The sequence below is a fragment of the Meleagris gallopavo genome, unplaced genomic scaffold, assembly GCF_000146605.3.
Source record: "Meleagris gallopavo isolate NT-WF06-2002-E0010 breed Aviagen turkey brand Nicholas breeding stock unplaced genomic scaffold, Turkey_5.1 ChrUn_random_7180001842495, whole genome shotgun sequence".
In the NCBI taxonomy this organism is placed as follows: Eukaryota; Metazoa; Chordata; class Aves; order Galliformes; family Phasianidae; genus Meleagris; species Meleagris gallopavo.
In genome coordinates, this window is record NW_011111409.1 from 1 (window position 1) to 958 (window position 958).

Consider the following 958-nt stretch of genomic DNA (forward strand, 5'->3'; position numbering starts at 1 on the left):
CTACGTTGCCATCTGCAAACCCCTGCACTATGGGACCTTGATGGACAGCAGAGCTTGTGCCACCATGGCAGCAGCTGCCTGGGCCACTGGGGTTCTCTATTCCCTGCTGCACACTGCCAACACATTTTCACTGCCTCTCTGCCAAGGCAATGCTGTGGATCAGTTCTTCTGTGAAATCCCCCAGATCCTCAAGCTCTCCTGCTCAGAATCAGACTACCTCAGGGAAATTGGATTTATTGTGCTTAGTGTTCTTGCTGTATTTGGGTGTTTCATATTCATTATTGTGTCCTATGTGCAGATCTTCAGGGCCGTGCTGAGGATGCCCTCTGAGCAGGGGCGGCACAAAGCCTTCTCCACATGTCTCCCTCACCTGGCTGTGGTCTCTCTCTTTGTCACCACTGACTTTCTGGCCTACCTGAAGCCCTCCTCCATCTCCTCAACATCCTTGGACCTGGTGGTGTCATTTCTGTACTCTGTGGTGCCTCCAACACTGAATCCTCTCATCTACAGTATGCGGAACCAGGAGCTCAAGGATGCAGTGAGGAAAATGATGTCATGGACAAATATCAGCAGGGGTCGTCTTCTCATCTGTCTGAATAAATGACTCACAGTTTTTTTCTGTAACATGCCTGTTTTATCATAGAATCATAGAATGGCCCGTATTGAAAAGAACCACAATGATCATCTGGTTTCAACCCCCCTGCCACAGGCACGGTTGCCCATCACCTAACCAGGCTGCCCAGAGCCACATCCAGCCTGGCCTTGAATGCCTCCCAGGATGGGGGCATCCACAACCTCCTTGGGCAACCTGTTCCAGTGTACCACCACCCTCTGGGTGAAAAACTTCCTTTTAATATCTAACCTAACCTCCCCACGTCTCAGTCTAATACCATCCCCCTTGTCCTGTCACTATCCATCCTCATAAACACGCCGTTCCCCCTCCTGTTCATACACTCCC

General features: G+C 50.7%; 1 protein-coding gene across 1 annotated transcript; it reads left to right on the forward strand.

Moving 5' to 3' along the window:
• Nucleotides 1–4: 4 nt before the first annotated feature.
• Nucleotides 5–604, forward strand: LOC109364301 (olfactory receptor 14J1-like; the record flags this gene model as incomplete). Its single annotated transcript, XM_019610957.1, has 1 exon — nucleotides 5–604. A coding segment is annotated over one exon (600 nt), but the record flags the coding sequence as incomplete, so codon positions are not given.
• Nucleotides 605–958: the final 354 nt, after the last annotated feature.